Below are 20,690 nucleotides of genomic sequence, written 5' to 3' on the forward strand. Positions count from 1 at the left end.
CTTTGAGAAAAAATTACTTGAGGATATACTCAAGCACAATGAAATGTGAATCCAAGAAAGAAGAAATAGAATGTAAGAAGCTGTGCAAAACAAATAAACGAGTAATATTGAGAGTTAATTGGCAATGTATTGGTGAATAATTACGAAAACCTGGAATTAACAGTCCCCATGGGAGGTGGTTGGGGGTTAAAAGAGGAGGGAGACAGGTGAACGTACGCTAATATTCCTGTCTTGTCTGGGGCGAAGTTATAGATGATAACTGTTGTTACATTTGATAGGAAATAGTAAGGTTAAATAGATGCGTTGAGGGTTTAAGGGTGGCAGCCACCAGAGGACTAGAAAGGGTATAAACAAAAAACACAAGGGAGAGAAAAAAATCGAAACCAAGCAATGAAAAGTAGGAAAGAATTACAAAGAAGGAAGTACCTTTTTCAGTGCATGATATTACGGAGTGTGTGATGTCTTGGTACTGGTGACATTAACCTTGGTCTCCTTTGGGGTATCTCTACTGTAAAATCATTATTTTTGTCTTTGTAATTGATAAATATCTTGGGAGAGGTACTTTTAGACTATGAAAACATGCTGTTTCTCCTCAAAACCTTTACTCATTGCTTTTAGGGTTCATCCGTGAATTTTGTCTGCAACACTTACCACTGTGATGTTCATCTAATGGTGATTTTTCTCTTTCCATCATTCCTTCTACGTTTATTACTTGGAATTCTTCTGGGAGGAAGAGCTACCCCTTTTACCCCATTTACTTATGTATTCACTTGTGATATCAGTGTGGATCCGTGAATATTCATTTTATACTTTAGGTTTTGTTGTTGTTGTTTTTGCGGTACGCGGGCCTCTCACTGCTGTGGCCTCTCCCATTGCGGGGCACAGGCTCCGGACGCGCAGGCTCAGCGGCCATGGCTCACGGGCCCAGCCGCTCCGCGGCATGTGGGATCTTCCCGGACCGGGGCGCGAACCCGTGTCCCCTGCATCGGCAGGCGGACTCTCAACCACTGCGCCACCAGGGAAGCCCTAGGTTTGTTTTTGTTTTCTTGCCCAAATTGCGTCAGCTTTGGCTCCTGGGACCTCCTCCTGACTGACTTACTGTATCCTTTCGACATGCCCCTATCCTTTTTCTAGCACCTTCTTAATTTTCTGTCATCGCAAAGATATTCCAGGCAATGATGAAGTAGAATTTAAGCAAAAAAAATTTTTAATGGAACAGAGGCACATTTCATTTTGATGAAATGTACATTCTTTCAAAATTTGAGTCTCAAAACTTGTATGCAATGAGCGATGTAGGTTTTGAATATGTAAAGTAAAAACTGATGGAGAGCTTCTGTTGGTTTCTACCTACTCAGCCTTCCCTTCTCACTGCCCATGCACTTTGGAAAGAGAAAGTACCTTCCTAAGAGATGACCCGAATCAGTCTGTGTTAAGACAGTTTAATATGTCTTGCTTTTCACGTTTGCCTAAGTTTTAAGCATGAATGGAACGTGGGCAAAGCCACGAGACCCACATGGGGAAAGTAAAGCCTGGTATGAAGACTGCAGCAGCAAGGGACAGCATGTCTCATGTTAGAAGGTGGGCTGTTCTCCTGGGATTTGGCATGTCTTTTCCAGGGTGATCCTCTCGAGGGTGTTTGATGAGGTCATCGAGGTGAACCTGATAGACAGTGTAGACTACATCCACCTGGCCTTTCTGAAGAGACCTGAGCTCGGAGTCACCCTCACCAAGCTTCACTGTTGGACACTCACCCATTATAGCAAGTGCGTCTTCCTGGATGCAGATACCCTGGTGAGTACAAGGGAGGGCAAGGACCAGACCCTCCACCTGTTGAGGAACCCCCGACAAAGACCATGCTGCTCCCTCCTTAAGCAAGCTGCTAGCTCGTGCCGGTGGGTCCCCACCAGGTAACGTCCATCACTATCACCAACATCGTTTAGTCGATCAACATCAGATAGAACACACCTACTGCAGTGGACCCTGCTGAGTATACTGGGATGCTTGAAGGCATGTTCCTTCCCGAGGAGGGGTTTGTAATCACATTATTTTATCTACACAGGGTAAAATATTAGAGAAGTATTCTTTCTTGATTGTAAATTAGAGAGTCCTGTAGGGACTGGTACACCTGGCTTCTGAAGCTGTGGTATCCCCCATTGTCATTTGGGGTAGTTGCCGTTGGTGTAGGAGCCCAGGATGGGCACGTTCGTGAACAGCCATTGGAGAGTCGAAATGTAAAATGAGGTTGGAGTGTCAGAGATACATGCGAGCTTGTCTTGGTTGTGCAAAAGCAGCTCTGTAGGAAAACGGGGGTGGAGAGGAAAATAATAAGTGCGTAATCAGAGTAATTTCTTTCCCAAACAGCACAGTTCAGAAAGCCGGTAGGTGTTGGAGAGAACTGCTGTTGGTGGTCAAGCTCTCGAAGACAGTGGATTATATGATATTGACTTGCAGACCTCTCTGTTTATGGATTTCCAGTCTTGTAGGTCACATTTGCTAGAGGAAAGAGAATATATACAATTAAGAGCATTTCATGGAGGATCTTAAGAACCTTGAAGTGATAAGTGCATTTCAGTGACGGTGTTACTTCAAACCCTTGAAGTAAACCAGGGAGCAATCTTACACACACACTCTTCTCTTTTGAATATAAGTCTAAAAGAAGAGAGTCAGGGGCTCCCCTGGTGGCTCAGTGGATGGGAGTCCGCCTGCCGATGCAGGGGATGCGGCTTCGTGCCCTGGTCTGGGAAGATCCCACGTGCCGCAGAGTGGCTGGGCCCGTGAGCCATGGCTGCTGGGCCTGTGTGTACGGAGCCTGTGCTCCACAACGGGAGAGGCCGCAACAGTGAGAGGCCCGCGTACTGCAAAAAAAATTAAAAAAATAAGAGAGTCAGTCAAAAAATTGGGTATAAGTTTCCCATCACTGAACGTTGTCGGGCCCATTGTGAAGTTCCTGTTGCATTTCTCACTAGTGCCCCCGAGGTTAAGAGAAGCGTCGCTGTTACTGAGTCCAAGCTTGTACTGCTCACCACACGAGACAGGCCAGTAAATTGAGAGACGAGGTGTTGGAGCAAGGAATAATGACTTTATTCGGAAAGCCAGCAGACCGGGAAGATGGTGGACTCGTGTCCCAAAGACCCATCTTCCCTGAGTTAGAATTCAAGCTGCTTTTATGCTAAAAGGGGAGGGGCTGAAGTCCTGCTACTGGTCAGAATATCTTCCTTCTTGCAGCCTTTCACAGGTTGGCCTGATGAGGGTTTCCTGTGAGCGCAAGAGAGGTATTTTAGCTTAACACTCACTGCACCGGAGGCAGGGTTCCCGGAGATGGGCCATTATGTATTGTTTAAGCTTATGGGCAACATCCCTTTGGTGATTAACTTGCAGCAAAAGCAGTAGAATACAAAGGTTAAACTAAGAGAAACAGGTCTAATATGGAGTCAGATTGGTTCTTCCCTGTGAGATCGTACGGGTCCCCCACGCTCTGTTGCTCCAGGTGCTGTCCAATATCGATGAGCTGTTCAGTAGGAGAGAGCTTTCTGCGGCCCCGGATCCCGGATGGCCGGATTGCTTCAATAGCGGGGTGTTTGTCTTCCAACCTTCCCTGGAGACGCATGGCCTCTTGCTGCGGCACGCCACGGACCACGGCAGCTTTGACGGTAGGTGAACGGCAGCTGGACATTTGTGGGAGAGAGAGGGGCCTGAACACATCCCTCTGCCCCACCGACAGCTATAGGCCCCACCACCCCGTGTCTGTGAGCGGCAAGTTAAAGTTGGGGATTGAAGAACAAGTGCAGGAGGAGATGAAGATATAAGTAAGTAAGTACACAGTAGAGAGGACCGTTGACAATATCTTCGATGGGTAGAAGGGAGAACTCCTCAGTCCTGATCACATAGGATGTGTGGACAACCTTTCTCTAAAGGGCCCTATAGGCGACTTCCCTGGCGGTCCAGTGGTGAGAACTCCGCACTTCCACTTCAGGGGGCACGGGTTCCATCCCTGGTTGGGGAACTACGATCCCGCAGACCTCACGGCGCAGCCAAAATAAAAAAGGACCAGGTGATTAATGTTTTCAGCATCGTGGGGCGTATCGTCTCTGTGACAGATATTCATCCCTGTCGTTGTAGGGTGAAATCAGCCATTGACAGGACTTAAATGAGCGTGGATGTGTTCCAGTAAAACTTATTTACAAAAATGGGTGCAAGCCTTCGTTGGCCAACCCCGATATAGAATAAAGGGGAGAATGAACTGGAACCAGACAGTTGCCTGAACAGGCGTTAGTACATGGGGAAAATACTAGAATTTTTGTAATGGGAAGGAAAATGGTAGACTATTGAAAAATTGGAATGTAGGTTGGTGCAGCCACTGTGGAAAACGGGATGGAGTTTCCTCAAAAAACTAAAACGAGAACTGCCATATGATCTAGCAATTCCACTTCTGGGCATATATCCAAAAAAAACCCAGAAACGCTAATTTGTAAAGACACGTGCACCCCAGTGTTCATAGCAACACTATTTACAGTAGTCAAGCTATTGAAGCAACATCAGTGTCCACAGATGAGTAGATAAAAGAGATGTGGCATATACACAATGGAATATTACTCAGCCATGAAAAAGAATGAAATATTGCCATTTGCAGCAGCATGGATGGACTTGGAGGGCATGATGCTAAGTGAAACAAGTCAGACAGAGAAAAACAAATGCTGTATGCTGTATGGTATCACTTATATGTGGATCTAAAAAATACAACAAACTAGTGAATGTAACAGAAAAGAAGCAGACTCATAAATACAGAGAACAAATGAGTGTTTATCAGTGGTGATGGGGGGCAGAATAGGGATAGGGGATTAAGAGGTACAAACTATTAGGTATAAAATAAGCTACAGGGACATATTGTACAACACTGGGAACAGAGCCAAGATTTTATAATGTTTATAAATGGAGTATAATGTCTAAAAGATTGTGATCACTGTATTATACACCTGTAACTTACATACTATTGTACAGCAGCTATACCTCAATAAAGACATAATAATAAACATTGATAGAAAAAAGAAAAGAAAAATTCCTTCTAGGTAAGGACGAGGTAACAAAGTTGGCAAAATTGATGGGAACAGCGATTGTCAATACCAGATAGAATTCCCTGGGGAGGGGTGGAGAATTTTGGAGACCGTGTGCGATTTTATTATTAATTGTTTGCACCATCGGTGGAGAATTCTGGAGAGACTATGCACTTTTTATTTTTATTTCATTTTATTTTCTTTGTTTGGCTGCTTTGGGTCTTAGTTGTGGCACGCAGGATCTTTGGTTGAGCTGTGGATTCTTCTTTGTGGCATGCGGGCTTCTCTCTAGTTGTGGCGTTTGTGTTTTTTTTTTCCTGTCTCTAATTGTGGTGTGCGGGGTCCAGAGCACATGAGCTCTGTAGTTTGCAGCACATGGGCTCTCTCGTTGAGGTGTGCGAGCTCAGTAGTTGTAGCGCGTGGGCTTAGTTGCCCCATGGCATGTGGGATCTTGGTTCCCGGACAGGGATCATACCTGCATCCCCTGCATTGGAAGGCAGATTCTTTACTGCTGGACCACCCAGGAAGTCCCGAGACTATGCACTTTTTAAGTGAATGGAGTGGGTTATCCGTCACTTTTGAGACAACGACCATGTTTTAGTGGGTTGAGAGAGGAAATGTAATTTGTGCTCTGGGATACCCGTGTCTTTCCATGATGTCTTCAAACATGTCTTGCATTCTCTCGGTGCACTGTACCATTCTTTATTAACTTCTTTGGCTGTTTGTTTACTCTCTAGGGGCAGACCAAGGCTTGTTGAACAGTTTCTTCAGCAACTGGTCCACAGCAGACATCCAGAAACACTTGCCATTCATTTATAACTTGAGTAGCAACACGGCCTACACCTACAGCCCTGCTTTCAAACAGTGAGTTTCGTGCCAAACCCAATTCTTCTATACCTGGTCCACCATCCTCTCTCAGAATCTAATATCACCTTTTGGCATTTTGAAGGAAAAAAAAAAAAAAACCAGATCATCCTTCTGCTCGCTTATTTATTGCTTTACATGATAGGTCATCAAGGCAGCTAGGCTTAATGAGAGTGGTTCCCAAAGTGTTGCCCAGGGAACCCCCAGGGGTTCCCCGCCCCTCTCTCAAGGGTCTTTGAAGTCAAAGCGACTTTTAAAAACTTAATTTTAACATGTCATTTTCATCTTTTCACTCTTGTTTTCTCATAATTGGACAGTGGGATTTTACAGAAACGCCATGACATGATGTGATAAAAAAGCATTGTACTGAATGCAGGTGCAGATATGAGAAACCAACCGTCTCCTCGTAAAATAGGCAGTGTCACTCGTTTTACAAATTTTTAAAAATATAGTTATATAGAGAGTTATATTTTATGAAAAGATACGAAAGATGTGGCATTTTACGCATTTTAAAAATATATATATAGTTATAGTTTATGAAGAGATATGAAAGATGTCACTTTTTACACATTTAAAAGGTATATAGTAATATATAGTTATAGTTACACTTTATGAAAAAATATAAAAGTTACGTTAACATATAATGGGCCCACGGTTTTTTAATGAGTTGGTACACGGGTTTTCTAATTTCTCAGTTTTAACTTCTGTTGCGGTGAATATGGACAGATGGAATCCACGTGAACAAACATTTTTTGTTCCTCTGTGATTTGTAAGAATGTCAAGAGGTCCTAGAACCAAATGTGTGAGATCCTCTGCTCTAGGGGACATTGTTATAAGTGAAAATGGGAAATCTGAGAAGATTTTGAGCGTGCTTTTTTAATAGGGGCTGCACTGCCCCCAAGGAGGCAGACACTGGTTTGTGGGGTGTAAAGCCATCATATCCTTTTTAATGTAAAAAGCACGGCTGTACCTACAGAATGTAGATATACAAGGCAAATATGATATTAAAATGTCATAGGAAAGCAATTAAGAAAAAATTGTTTAAAAAGTTTCGAGGTTGGTGAGAGTGGTGATAATGAAAAAAAAAAAGGTCGAGAGGGTAAACTTCACCATCTTGTACAAGAAGCCAGTTTCCTGGTCTGCAGCTTGCGTTATCTACTATAAAATCAACTTTTTAAAGTTTTTATCGTTTTCAGGATAAGATGATTTGGGCTACGGTACTGCCCATCTTTCTAAAAGACTCCTGATTTCTTCTTCCCGTTTTGGGGAACATCCCAAGTGAGTTATGATCATGTTTCTTGGTCTGTGGAAAATGAAAGGCTGCAAACGTGGATTGATGAAGCAGTTATTTTTACCGCAAGTCTAGGCGGTCGTTAATGACAGGATCGTCCATAACTCGTTGAGATGCATCTTTACGTCCCGCTGTCTGTGATGAGTCCTGTGCTTGTCACAGGCTCTCTGTGTGTGGTCACTTCCAAGAGGAAGGCCGGATGCTTTGTGTTTCCTCCTCAGATTCGGCTCGAGCGCGAAGGTGGTCCACTTTTTGGGGTCCACGAAGCCTTGGAACTACAAGTACAATCCCCAGACGGGCTCCGTCTTGGAGGAGGGCTCTGGGTCTGTCAGCCAGCATCAGACGTCCTTCCTTAACCTCTGGTGGGGGATTTACCACCGCAGCATTCTGCCTCTTTATGAAAATATCCTGCACGAGGACGAACAGACATCTCCAGGACACACAGTAAGCACACAATACCCTTGACATCCAAGAGTTCAGACCGGGGATAAACTCTCCGTGATCCACACCTGTGGGTTTTCTTCAAATACACGTTCCTCCCTCTTTTTTTGGAGTCTCTTCTCATTTTTTTTTATAAGTGGTTTTATTCTTTTTTAAAAATTAATTAAGTTATTTATTTTTGGCTGCGTTGGGTCTTCGTTGCTACACGCGGGCTTTCTCTAGTTGCGGCGAGTGGGGGCTACTCTTCGCTGTGGTGCACGAGCTTCTCATTGCGGTGGCTTCTCTTGTTGCGGTGCACAGGCTCTAGGTGTGCGGGTTAAGCAGTTGTGGCTCGCGGGCTCTAGAGCACAGGCTCAGTAGTTGTGGCGCACGGGCTTAGTTGCTCCGTGGCATGTGGGCTCTTCGCGGACCAGGGGTCGAACCCGTGTCCCCTGCGTTAGCAGGTGGATTCTTAACCTCTGTGCCCGCAGGGAAGTCCCTCTTCTCATTTTTTATGTTTCAGGAAAGACAGATTTAGGATATCTTAAGCAATTGTCAAGTTATATTTTTATTTATTTCTTTTTAAAATGTCACTTTTTATTCCAAATTCTTTTTTCTGGCTTACAGGACCTTAGTTCCCTGACCAGGGATTGAACCCACCCCCTCAGCAGTGAAAGTGCAGAGTCCTAACCGCTGGACCGCCAGGGAATCCCTCACCAAGTTACATATTTTAAAAAAATCTGTCAAGGCCTACATTAATGAAAGAAATAAGGTTTTTTAAAAGTTCAGTGTTTATAGACATGTTCATTAAAAAAGGACGGAATTAGAAGGTAGTAAATAATGTTGATACACCCCAGGAAGGGCTCGGGCAAGGAAAGATACGTCATTTCGTCGCAAGAAAGAAAGACCATAGTTGGAAGTTAATGGCCAGCCCAACTTTAGGTCTTGTGCTAGTTTTCCTTCTGCGTCTACAGCCTATATCTAATGCAGGAGGATGCTGAAAGAGGCAGGCAACATTTTTTTTTTTTTTGGTGTAAAACCGTAAATGTTTCATGAGCAGAATTGCTGCTGTGATTTAACAGGGCTGATGCATAAAAATCATTATTTAAATTAGCCGCCTTCATCAGAGAAAGAGCCCCTCACAGATTAAGTGGCTAAAGATGATTGATTACAAATGTCATTGGAGGGGGCGTTTTCCACTTTCCCTCCTCGATGGAAGTAGCATTCGGAGGTGGTTTCTTTTTTTTTTAAATTTATTTTATTTTTATTTTCGGCTGCGTTGGGTCTTCATTGCTGTGTGCAAGCTTTCTCTAGTTGTGGCGAGCAGGGGCTACTCTTTGTTGCGGTGCACGGGCTTCTCATTGCGGTGGCTTCTCTGGCTGCGGAGCACGGGCTCTAGGCGCACGGGCTTCAGTAGTTGTGGCTCGCGGGCTGTAGAGCGCAGGCTCAGTAGTTGTGGCGCACGGGCTTGGTTGCTCCGCGGCATGTGGGATCTTCCCGGACCAGGGCTCGAACCCATGTTCACTGCATTGGCAGGCGGATTCTTAACCACTGCGCCACCAGGGAAGCCCCATTTGATTTTTTATAACTGTAACCCTACATGCTGTCCATAGTAGAGTTTCTGCAGTGAATTTTTTTTTTTTTTTTTGGCTGCAACTGGTCTTAGTTGTGGCCTGTGGGATCTTTAGTTGTGGCACTCGGACTTCTTAGTTGTGGCATGCATGCAGGATCTAGTTCCCCGACCAGGGATCGAAGCTGGGCCCCCTTCGTTGTGAGCGCGGAATCTTACCCACTGGACCACCAGGGAAGTCCCCCTGCAGTGGACTTAACAGGGAGGCACCTGCCTTGCCAAAGACCTTTTATTTTTTATTTTATTTATTTATTTATTTATTTTTTTTTGCGGTACGCGGGCCTCTCACTGTTGTGGCCTCTCCCGTTGCGGGGCACAGGCTCCGGACGCGCAGGCTCAGCGGCCATGGCTCACGGGCCCAGCCGCTCCGCGGCATGTGGGATCTTCCCGGACCGGGGCACGAACCCGTGTCCCCTGCATCGGCAGGCGGACTCTCAACCACTGCGCCACCAGGGAAGCCCCAAAGACCTTTTAAAATAAGGTCCCAGGAAATTTTATTTCCTGGTCAGTTTTTGACTAGTGCATGTATCGGTACAACGGAGTGCAGTGTCCGCAGATGCTTGCGTTGGGATCTTGAAACGAGTTCACATTTTAGCGTTTTTACTATGGTTTCTGTTTGGTGCACCTGGGTGCTGCTTTTCAAGAGAACTAAAGCTTTCTCTGACCATGCGACACGAATGAGTAGGAGTTTATTCAGATTCTTGATAGGAAGTTGCTGTTCTTTTCTGCAAAGCAGTATGCGAGGTACTGGGTTGGCTAGGAAGGAAAATAAGACCAAGTCAGGTGGTTCTAAGAGTAAAACGTGGAGACCCTGTGCCTGGGGGTCCTTCCTACCTGGAGCAGTAATGTGAACGCGGATGTCGGCACTGGGGACCACTGGCCACACAGGGGAGGGGATGGGCAGTGGGAGATTGGCAAAGATGTCAGGAGGACCTTGCTAACTGTGAATACCTTTTCTTGCAGGCTCACCTCGGGGGCGCTGGGGTGCCTTGTTCAAGTTCAGCGCCCACTGCTGAGGGGTCGTGTGCAAATGCTGTGCCCCGCTCCGGGGAGCCCTGTACCAATTGGGCGGAGGGGCCCCGCCAGCCTTGGCCTGAGAGCACCATGGTGGTGGTGGAGGAGACCCCCGCTTCGCCTGACGCATGCCCTGTGGAAGATGTAAGTATGTGCTCTTCGCACCGGTGCGATGGGGACACAGACGCTGGTTCCCCCGCGAGATGAAGCAGAGAGGATACTCCCCGGGGTCCCGGGGAGGGGCTGGGGGGACGGGAGGAACCTGTCTTCAGTTTGCTCTGTGGTATTAGGGCCTCCTGAGTTTCTTTAGAGAAAATGGCAAAATTGCACGTCACAGTAAAGCCAATGACAGCTGCATCTAATCCCTGGAAGCTGGAAATGCTGCCTTATATGGAAACGGGGTCTTTGCAGGCGGCATTGAGTTAAGGACCTTGACGTGGGGACGTGGTCCTGGCTTATCCGGGGAGGACACAGTGTCGTCACGAGGGTTCTCCTAAGAGGGAGGCGAAAGGAAGCTTGATGAGATGGGAGAGAAGCAGGAGTGAGACGGGGAGCGATGGGAAGATGTGAGCTTCTGGCTTTGAAGGTGTACGGGAGCCACAGGTGCCTCTATGAGCTGGAAGAGGCGAAGAAATGGGCCATTGGCTAGAACCTCCAGAAGGAACTCAGCCTTGCCAAGGACAGCTGCCCAGTGAGACCCAGCATGGACGTCTGACCTCCAGAACTGTTAACGTCATCAGTCTGCATTGTTTTTTTTTTGTTTTGCTTTTCACACTTCCTGAAGGTTGATTCTTTTGCCAGGTGCAGCCCTAAGCACTGTACGGTATACTGTTCCTGTTCAGCAGCACCAGAGCACAATTCTTGTGTCCGTTTTTTAAAACTAATTTCTTTTAGTGTGTCGTTGCTTTACAATGTTGCGTGAGTTTCTGCTGTACAGCTAAGTGAATCAACTCTACGTATCCATATATCCCCTCTTTTTTGGACTCCCTTCCCGTTTAGGTCACCACAGAGCACTGAGTAGAGTTCCCTGTGCTCTACAGTAGGTTCTCATTAGTTATCTATTTTATATATAGTAGTGTATGTATGTCCATTCCAATCTCCCAATTCATCCCACCCCACCTTCCCTCCCCCCCGGTAACCATAAGTTTGTTCTCTACATCTGTGTCTCTGTTTCTGCTTTGCAAATAAGTTCATCTGTATCATCTTTCTAGAGTCCACACAGAAGCGATATTACACGATATTTGATTCTCTTTTTCTGACTTACTTCACTCTGTATGACAGTCTCTAGGTCCATCCATGTCTCTGCAAATGGCACTATTTCATTCTTTTTTATGCCTGAGTAATATTCCATTGTATATATGTGCCACATCTTCTTTATCCATTCCTCTGTTGATGGACATTTAGGTTGCTTCCATGTCCTGGCTACTGTAAACAGTGCTGCAGTGAACATACGGGTGCATGTGTCTTTTCTAATTATGGTTTGCTCTGGGTTTATGCCCAGGAGTGGGCTTGCTGGGTCATATGGTAGCTCTACTGTTAGTATTTTGAGGAACGTCCATCCTGTTCTCCACACTGGCTGCACCAGTTGACATTCCTACCCACAGTGCAGGAGGGTTCCCTTTTCTCCACACCCTCTCCAGCGTTTATTGTTTGTAGATTTTTTGATGATGGCATTGTTTTAAGCCACCTAGTTTGTGTCTCTAAAAATGAGAAGGTCATTGCCCTTCTATAAGGAAGGGGGGCTTTTTTGCGGTGTGTGTGTGTATATTTCATTATTTTGCACTCCCAGGCCATCTTTGCCATTAATTATGCAGCATTGCTGCCACCTACCGGCCATCCATTGAATGATTCACTCTGGGTTCTTCATTTTGGGGATTTGGAACCAGTCCAAAAAACCAAAAAAACGATTTTCATAAATTCCTGTAACTGCGGAAGAGCTGGGTGTCTGGATCTGGGATCCTTATTCCAAGTAGCAGCCTTTGTATGTATAGTCATGGCAGTGTCGAGGAGTAGGTCTCCGTTTTCAAAAGTTGAATATCTTGGGCTTCCCTGGTGGCGCAGTGGTTGAGAGTCCGCCTGCCGATGCAGGGTACACAGGTTCGTGTCCCGGTCCGGGAGGATCCCACATGCTGCGGAGCGGCTGGGCCCGTGCGCCACGGCCGCTGAACCTGCGCGTCCGGAGCCTGTGCTCCGCAACGGGAGAGGCCGCAGCAGTGAGAGGCCCGCGTGCCGCAAAAAAAAAAAAAAAAAAAAAAAAGTTGAATATCTCATTTATTTCCCATATAAAGGCATGTGTGTTAGATAAATATTTTTGCAGTTTGTTATCTTCTCAGCCAAGTGTCCTGTCCTATAGCCTCTTGGGTTGGGAAATGCAGTTAGTGGAAAGATTAGGGATGCCTTTCCTTGTTTTTTTGAAGTTGTTGGCTGTTTTTGCTATGGTTAATTTCTAAATGGTATCCTTGGATGAAAAGAAGTACCTAGTTTAGACCAATTTGTTAATGTTTCCTATATGAGGAGTGGGTTTTGTTTACCTTTTAGGAAATCTGTCTCTAAATCAGGGTCATAAAGCTCATCACCTCTGACGTCTTATGGATTTTTTATTCTTTTTACATTAAAGTATATAATTGATCTGGAATTGATGTTACGTGATGAATGAGTTTGGGGTCCACATACATCACTGTTATGTGTGGATCTGTAATGAACTCAGCATGGTTTGCAGTCAAAACTGTTACATCTCCACTGCTTTGTCATGTCTCCTTGGCCATCAGTCAGATACTCACACGTTACTAGGTGGCTCTGTTTTTGGAGTCGCTAATCCTATGGGTTCCTCCCCCCCTTGGGAAATGGTATATACGTATATTTTTAAAATTGAAGTATAGTTGATTTACAGTGTTGTGTTGGTTTCAGGTGTACAACAAAGTGATTCAGTCATATATATATATATATATATATACACACACACATATATATATATACATATATATATATATATACTTTTTCAGATTCATTTCCATTATAGGTTATTATAAGATAATGAATATAGCTTCCTGTGCTAAACAGTAGGTCCTTGTTTATCTATTTTATATATAGTAATGTGTGTCTGCTAATCCCAAACTCTTAATTTATCCCCCCCCTTCCCCTTTGGTAACTGTACGTTTGTTTTCTATGTCTGTGAGTCTGTTTCTGTTTTGTAAATAGGTCCATTTGTACCATTTTTTTAGATTCTGCATATAAGTGATATCGTATGGTATTTGTCTTTCTCTGTCTGACTTACTTCACTCAGTATGACAATCTCTACTTGCATCCATGTTGCTGCAAATGGTGTTATTTCATTCCTTTTTTATGGCTGAGTAATATTCCATTGTATACATGTACCACGTCTTATATATGTACACATCTTCTTTATCCATTCATCTGTCGGTGGACAGTTAGGCTGCTTCCACGTCTTGTGAATAGTGCTGCTGTGAACATGGGGGTGCATGTGTCTTTTCAAATTAGAGTTTTCATCTTTTCTGGATACATGCCCAGGAGTGGAATTGCTGGATCATATGGTAACTCTGTTTTTAGTTTCTTAAGGAATCTCCATCCTCTTCTCCGTAGTGGCTACACCCACTTATATTCCCACCGAGGGGATGGAATTCTTACTTGGCAATTCCCTTACAGTGACACTCGGAAGACGTTTCAAAATCATCTGACTTCCATTATTTCTCCAAGAATTCATCTCCCAGTCTTATGTTTATACATTTGAAGGTCATGTGTCTTTTTGGTCTGCTTTTAACATCTTTCTCTTAGGCTCCGGTTTTTATCATAATGACTTTTTATTATCATTTGAATTTACCCTATTTGGGTTTGTAGCACTTATTGAAACTGTATTCCTTCTGCCCTTTCTTTCTCTGTCTGTGTCTCTCTCCTCTTCCCACTTCCCTATCCTTCTGTGATTCCAATGACATCTACAGTAGGAATTTCATCGCATCCCATGTGTCTGTGACACACTTCTCCCATCTGTCTTCCCGTGCTTCCGTCTACTGGCCTGTTTTCCAGTTAACCAGTCTTCTCTTTGGCTGTGTCTAATCAGCTGTTAAACCCACATCCTGCACACTTTATTTCAACTATCGTGTTTTTAGTCCACATAAACGCCAAATGTTTACGAGGGGGTTTTCAGTACTCCCTTGAAACTCTCCAACTTGTCCCATCATTTAAAGTATTTTCCACGTTCAGTTACAGTCTGTGTGCCGTCCACCATACATCTGTGTCTCACATGGATCTGGTTTTGTGCTTTGATTTCGTTTTCTCTTGATTTTCACGCCTTTGGTCTTGTCTCGCTGCGTGCTGGTTGATTTCTGATTGACTGCAAGACGTTGTGTATGGAAAAATGGCAGGGATCCTCTGAGGCTCTGAATCACAGGATCACCCAGAGAGCATTTCTTTTTTTTTTTTTTTTTTTTTTTGCTGTACACGGGCCTCTCACTGTTGTGGCCTCTCCCGTTGCGGAGCACAGGCTCCGGACGGGCAGGCTCAGCGGCCATGGCTCACGGGCCCAGCCGCTCCGCGGCATGTGGGATCTTCCCGGACCGGGGCACGAACCCGTGTCCCCTGCATCGGCAGGCAGACTCAGAGAGCATTTCTTATGTGTTGTTTTTCTTTTCTCAGTAGGAAGTTTTCATAGAGATGGTTTGCCCACATGCTATTAGAGGTTGAGTTGGAGTGAAATTGGGTTTTGGTGTTTGTGAAGGTTGGTCTTTTGCTGGTTCTCTTTTCAGTGGCGTCCTAAATGAAAGCTTGTGTTTAGAGTGTCCCTCTTGGATACCTCATTATTTATGGGCTCCTCAGGGCTATAGCCTTTCAGTTGCCTCGAGGGGAAATAAAAGAAATATGTGTGTGTGTGTGTGTGTGTGTATGTATATATATATATATATTTTTTTTTTTTTGGTCTAGAATTTTAAGTTGCTTTTGGCAGGAGGTTTACCGGGAAACAAGTAGCTTCACCCATTGATGAAAGTGGAAAAATCCCTCTTCGGTTCTTGAATAGATTTGTATATTTACACTTTTTAGTTTTCACCACCTCTTGCAGTCATAACGTTCACAAGATGATAGCCCATGATGCAGAGGAGTGTGTCTTCATCGTGTGTCCTAAACTTACCTGCTCGGGCTGTGTATGTGAGCACTCTGTGTCTGTCTGTTGGCGGTCCGTTCCCCACACAGTCTGGCTTTACGATGCTCTCTTTCCGCGTTCATCTTTCTGGGCTTAGAGTCACTGGCTTCTCAAGCTACTTTCCATCCTTCAGCGGCTCTGTCTTCTTTGACCTGAGAATCCTCTGAATTGTTTCCAATCTGAGAGTCTCTCTTTTCAAGGTGACCCAAGCTTGCAGCAGCTAGTTAGGGGTGTGGATCAGTGAAATAGTGATCATCTCAGGAGAAAAATAAATGCAGAAGTCACATTTTACGTAGGTGTGTTCGTAAGCCTGCCAGCCGTTGGCTGAAAGGCTGGCGTTGCACCATCATAGTATCAAATCCTTGTCTTGGAATTCTCTCCTGGCTTTCTGCACATGTGAAGAAAGACGTCCCTGTTTGTGGCTAGGAAGAGTAAGGGGAATATTTACTATTACTGTTTCAGTTTATATTTTAGTTGTTAACGTTCATTGTGTTTTTTTTCCTCTTTTTTTTATTGAAGTATAGTTGATTTACAATGTTGTGTTAGTTTCAAGTGTACAGCAATTAAACATATATATGTACATATATTTTTTTCATATTCTTTTCCATTATAGCTTATTACAAGATATCGAATATAGTTCCCTGTGCTATACAGTAAATCCTTGTTGTTCACCTATTTTATATATAGTAGTTTGCATCTGTGTCTAGTGGTCTTGTTCAGAAGTTTGTATCTACGTCTAGGGGTCTTGTTCAGAAATGTTAGCGTGAGTTGACATAACTTCTTTTCCTGTTTAAATTTGTAAGAGCCTAACACATCTGCAGAAGACAAGTGGAAAAGTTGTATTATTAGTTCATCCTTTCTTATCAAGTAAATGACCCTGAGTTAAATCTCTTCCAAGGAAGGATAAAGTTTCACGATGGCCCACGTGGAATTTATTTATGTGTTCTTTCTTGAGAGAAATTAAGCTGACAAAAGTGACATTTTCCTAATCCGGTTCAACTAATCTTTCTGAGATTACTCACATCTGTTGGCAATTAACCGTTTGCCAGGCCAACTGCTTCGTTTGTCCGTGACATCAAGTGTCCGTGCTGTGTATGATTAAAGAACTTGAGTTTCAGAGACAGTAAGTAATTTATCCAGTTTCTTTTTTTCAATGGGTGTTAGGATTCAAACTAGAAAATTCCACTACCCAACCCTGATTGGATGAGGAAATTATTTATTTTTATGGTATTTATTATTTGTAGGTAGTGCAATTATCTCATTCGTCATTTTTTTTTCCCTAAAGGTTGTTTTGGTGTTTTGTACACCAGGGAGACTTAGGATGCATTAATGATGTGGATTGAATAGGGCTCGTAGAGGGCTTGGTAGTCAGAGAGGTGTGAATTCAAATCCCCCCTCTCTCCCTTGCTACGTCTGGCATGTTTAACGAGTATCTCTGTCTGAAAGTTCAACTTTTCCTCAGTAAGAGAAGGGATCAGACTCTACGTCATGGGGTTGTTGTGAGATTAAAAGGAATAATGCGTAACAAGTTTATGAGTTTAATTTAGGGACCAGTGTTGAACACCTAATACAAAGGAGCTGTTATTATCCTGGCCTTTCATGTTTTGGATAAAGTTATCATTTTATTTTCTACTGTAATTATTAGAACTTAATTTTATTTTTGGCTTTCACGTACATAATCAAGATCAGGAAGAATGAGCCCATATTTTTTGTTTTTATTTTTTTTTTAATATTTTATTGAATTATAGTTGATTTCCAGTGTTGTGTTAATTTCTGCTGTACGGCGAAGTGGTTGTTATACATGTATCTGTTCTTTTTCATATTCTTTTCCATGATGGTTTATCACAAGATATTGAACATAGTTCCCTGTGCTCTACAGTAGGACCTTGTCATTTATCCATCCTATATATAATAGTTTGCATCTGCTAATCCCAAACTCCTGATCAATCCCTCCCCCGCAACCTTGGCAACCACCGGTCTGTTCTCTGTATCTGTGAGCCTGTTTCTGTTTTATAGATAAGTTCATGAGTGTCATATTGTAGATTCCACATGTAAGTGATATCATGCGATATTTGTCTTTCTCTGACTTACTTCACTGAGTATGATCATCTCTAGGTCCATCCATGTTGCTGCAAATGGCATGATTTTGTTCCTTTTTATGAGCCTGTATTTTAATTGGCACTTTCAAGTTGACGAGAGAGAAAAAGCAAAATTTAAAAAGAGCAACTTTATGAACACAGTGTTCTCTTCTACATTAAAAATGTTTTTACTGAATTTCACCAAAAATGTACTTTTGTGCACTTTTTACTGCCAACTTACTTCAGTTTCCTGATGTCCTCCTTTACCTCTGCCTCAGGACATTTGCACGTGCGTGCTGTCCTGCTTTTCTCACCATTGTCTCTTTCTCCCCACGTCTCCTGCTCATCTTTCAAACTTTGTTCCAGATGTTACTGCTTCAGGAGTCCTTACCCCTCCTGACGAGGTCGATCTGACCTTGATAAACCTGCCCTTGGTTCTCTGTCATTTTCCTTTGCAGAATTTTACAGGATTGTCATCTTATAGTTGTTATTGGTGGGACATTCATCTCTCTCCTTAGACAGTAAGCTGCATGAGGGTGGCCCACTCTTTGGTCTTCCTACGTCACTCTGTGAATATCCTTTGGACGTATACGTAGGTGCCTCCGCTAATACAGGGATGACCTGCCCTTTCTCCAAGACGGGAAAGCCGGTATCAGAGATTTGGGAGCTGGGAGTGTGAGTTGCCAGCCTCCGCGTCAGGTCAACTCACTCAGCATCTCTGGGGCAGTGGCTGGGGAATCTGCCTTCCCCGCATGGAGGAAGCTCTGTCTGACCGCCACAGTCGGGGTCAGCCCAGCCCACGACACGATTCCTGCCGTGTGTTTGCCGTGAGGATGGGCAGCTGTGTCCGCGTTCTCTTCTCTGTAGTTACATTGCTGGAGCCTTTGGACTTGAATGGGCTGCAGCCTGGGGGCGCGGCCTCGGCCCCCAACCCTGAATTCATCGGGGTGGGCTAGCTACTGTAAGAAATAGCCCCCCCAATACATACAAGTGTATTTCTGGTGCGTGTCACACTCAGCCCAGGCGGTAAAGCTGTGCTGTGGTCCATGCGGTCTTGCGGGGATCCAGGATTCCTCCCCTTGGCCTCTGCTCCATCACCATCCAAGGAAGCCCTTGTCCACGGCGGCTCCTTAAGAAAGGGTTAGGCTCCCTTGAGGAAGCCATCCACCGCCTGTAATGCATTAAGTCGTGTCCTGTGCCTCTGGGATGATCTTTGCTATGTACCACCCTTGGGAGAGCCGAGAAACTAGTCGCTCAAATGGTTTTCCGTAGGGTTTCGTTTTCCTGTGGAATCCCGGCTGAAATTGGAAGAGGTTGTCTGCCAAGGGACATTGCTCTTCACCTGACCTGTGGGGCAGAGGGTAGGAAACGTGTCCCCCACCTCAGCACCCAGTCTGGGGCGGACTCAGGTCACATCTCCTCAACGCCGTGGGTGAGAATTCATCATGTGGTCCTGCTTAGATGCAAGGAGCCCAAAAGCAGCAGACACAGGCATTGGCGAGCTCCTCTGAGCCATACTTGCCGTATTTGGAGGCAGAAAAGCATTGATTGGGTGTTTGTATTTGCACGAAGGGTTGTCCTAACTTGGCGTTTGCTCTTTCTTTTTAGATGATAGGTTGGCCGGAAATGGAGACTTCCGCTGGAGTGATGTGTGACCCGTTGTCACCACCCTCCACCCAATTCGCAGACTTCACAGGGACCCAAACCAACTCGGTATAACTCACTTCTGTTTCTTTCTAATTCTTTTTTTTTTTTTTTCTGTACCGCACAGCATACGGGATCCTAGTTCCCTGACCAGGGATCGAATCTGCGCCCCCTGCCTTGGAAGTTCAGGGTCTTAACCACTGGACCTCCTGGGAATTCCCTGCTTCTACTTCTTAAGCATGGCCGTGTCTCTGCATGCCTGTCCATCGACCACCAGAGGAGGTGCCCCATGGGCTTCTTCACCATCCCGTGACCTTTCTAAATGGTTTTTCCATGGTGTTGTGACGAGTCTCTTTATTTTCGAGGTGGATAGGAGACCTGGTTGTCTATTCACATTTTTTTTCCCTCCTCCATCACTGAGTTTTGTGTTGGTCCTTTGGTCATTCTCTTATATCTTGCTTTAGGAAGACTCAGAAAAGAAAAAGATACAACATCAAAATGGCCTATATGCCTTCCTTAATTTTTGTTAAGTTTTCGGGACAACTTTGCACCCGTGTTTCACGTCACTATTCAAGGATTATGGCTTTCCCTTTCTTTCCCCCCGCTAAATTTACCCGCATGAATCTGGGCTTTTGTCCCCAGGCATCCTCAGAAGATTAAATCCAGACAGACTCTTAATCTCGTTGACAGACCATCTTAGTCAAGTGCTTCCGTAGACATTTGGTCTAAACTAATTGCCCCTCTCTGAAAAGTATTTTTGTTGTTGTTTTAAAATTTTTACTAGAGTTGATTTACAATGTTGTGTTCGTTTCAGCTGTACAGCAAAGCAAATCTGTTATACATACACATAGATCCACTCTTTTTTAGATTCTTTTCCCATATAGGTCATTACAGAGTATTGAGTAGAGTTCCCTGTGCTCTACGGTAGGTCCTTATTAGTGATCTAGTTTATATATAGCAGTGTGTATGTGTCAATCCCAGTCTCCTGATTTGAAACGTTAACCTTTACATCGCATGATAAATGTCAGCATCTCATCTTGTGCAAGAAAAAGCTGGGGGGAAGTTTAGAGTGGCAGAGCACACTCAATTACTTACTTATTTAGCACAACCCCTTCGTTTGGTCTTATTTTCCCAGGAAAAAGAGTTCTCTGTCATTTTGGTTAAGACTGCGGTCCTGTGAAGCCCCCTGCAGACTAACGATGGAACGGTTATGTTTCTAGCAGCCCGTGGAGAGCGCGGAAGGTGGCCCACCTGAGGAAGCCTTGGAGCCACGCCGGGAGCCCCCTGTGGATGTCACCAGGGACCCCAGTCTCCAGGATGCTTTGGAGGTGGTGTCCTCATTGTCTGCCTTGTCCAGCTCTCGTGATGGACGCTGTGCGCTAACTCAGGGGCCGGCTGCGTACACGCACTGGCGTTACCCCCATTTCGAGCCTCGCTTGTGGAGAGAAGAGTCCGCCTGCTTCTCCTGCTGCCTGAGACCCGTTTGTCTTGCGTTTGCCCGCGGTGGTCGGTCCACCCTCTTTCCTGTCCTCTGCTCTGATAATCA

General features: G+C 44.7%; 1 protein-coding gene across 3 annotated transcripts in view; it reads left to right on the forward strand.

Moving 5' to 3' along the window:
• LOC137217845 (glycogenin-2-like) overlaps window positions 1-20,690 on the forward strand; it is a 35,603-nt gene that overhangs the window by 11,405 nt on the left and 3,508 nt on the right. For all 3 annotated transcript variants that reach the window (XM_067724816.1, XM_067724818.1, XM_067724817.1), the window contains 7 exons: window positions 1,617-1,791; window positions 3,488-3,650; window positions 5,789-5,915; window positions 7,428-7,650; window positions 10,220-10,414; window positions 19,109-19,213; window positions 20,365-20,472. In XM_067724816.1, the coding sequence (XP_067580917.1) occupies window positions 1,617-1,791; window positions 3,488-3,650; window positions 5,789-5,915; window positions 7,428-7,650; window positions 10,220-10,414; window positions 19,109-19,213; window positions 20,365-20,472 (1,096 nt within the window). The remainder of the gene's footprint in view (window positions 1-1,616; window positions 1,792-3,487; window positions 3,651-5,788; window positions 5,916-7,427; window positions 7,651-10,219; window positions 10,415-19,108; window positions 19,214-20,364; window positions 20,473-20,690) is intronic.

The sequence above is a fragment of the Pseudorca crassidens genome, chromosome Y (genome assembly GCF_039906515.1).
Source record: "Pseudorca crassidens isolate mPseCra1 chromosome Y, mPseCra1.hap1, whole genome shotgun sequence".
In the NCBI taxonomy this organism is placed as follows: Eukaryota; Metazoa; Chordata; class Mammalia; order Artiodactyla; family Delphinidae; genus Pseudorca; species Pseudorca crassidens.